The 322-nt window shown below is 49.1% G+C and overlaps 1 protein-coding gene across 1 annotated transcript in view; it reads right to left on the reverse strand.

Moving 5' to 3' along the window:
• LOC106820118 (polypeptide N-acetylgalactosaminyltransferase 1-like) overlaps nt 1-276 on the reverse strand; it is a gene marked incomplete at both ends in the record, with an annotated part of 4,234 nt that extends 3,958 nt beyond the window's left edge. Inside the window, one exon of the mRNA XM_014824670.1 lies at nt 133-276. Within this exon, the coding sequence (XP_014680156.1) occupies nt 133-276 (144 nt within the window). The remainder of the gene's footprint in view (nt 1-132) is intronic.
• Between the last annotated feature and the right edge of the window lie 46 nt (nt 277-322).

Below are 322 nucleotides of genomic sequence, written 5' to 3' on the forward strand. Positions count from 1 at the left end.
GGGGGGGTGCGAGGGGGGAGTGTGTGTGTGCGAAGGGGGAGTGTGTGTGTGTATGTGCGTGTGTGGTGTGTGTGTGTGTATATGTGTGTGCGTGTGTGCGTGCGTGCGTGCGTGTACGCGTGCGTAACCTACCCTGAATGACATCTCTACATTCTCTCCTCCCCACACGTCCATCTGTTCGTCGTACGTTCCGATCTCTTCAAAATAACTTCTGTCGATCGTAAACAAACCTCCAGCCATGACAGGAGTCCTGCAAACGCACGCGTGTATGTGTATGTTACGTGTGAGCATGCATATATATATATATATATATATATATTAT

Source organism: Priapulus caudatus, unplaced genomic scaffold, assembly GCF_000485595.1.
Source record: "Priapulus caudatus unplaced genomic scaffold, Priapulus_caudatus-5.0.1 Scaffold7229, whole genome shotgun sequence".
Classification (NCBI taxonomy): domain Eukaryota; kingdom Metazoa; phylum Priapulida; class Priapulimorpha; order Priapulimorphida; family Priapulidae; genus Priapulus; species Priapulus caudatus.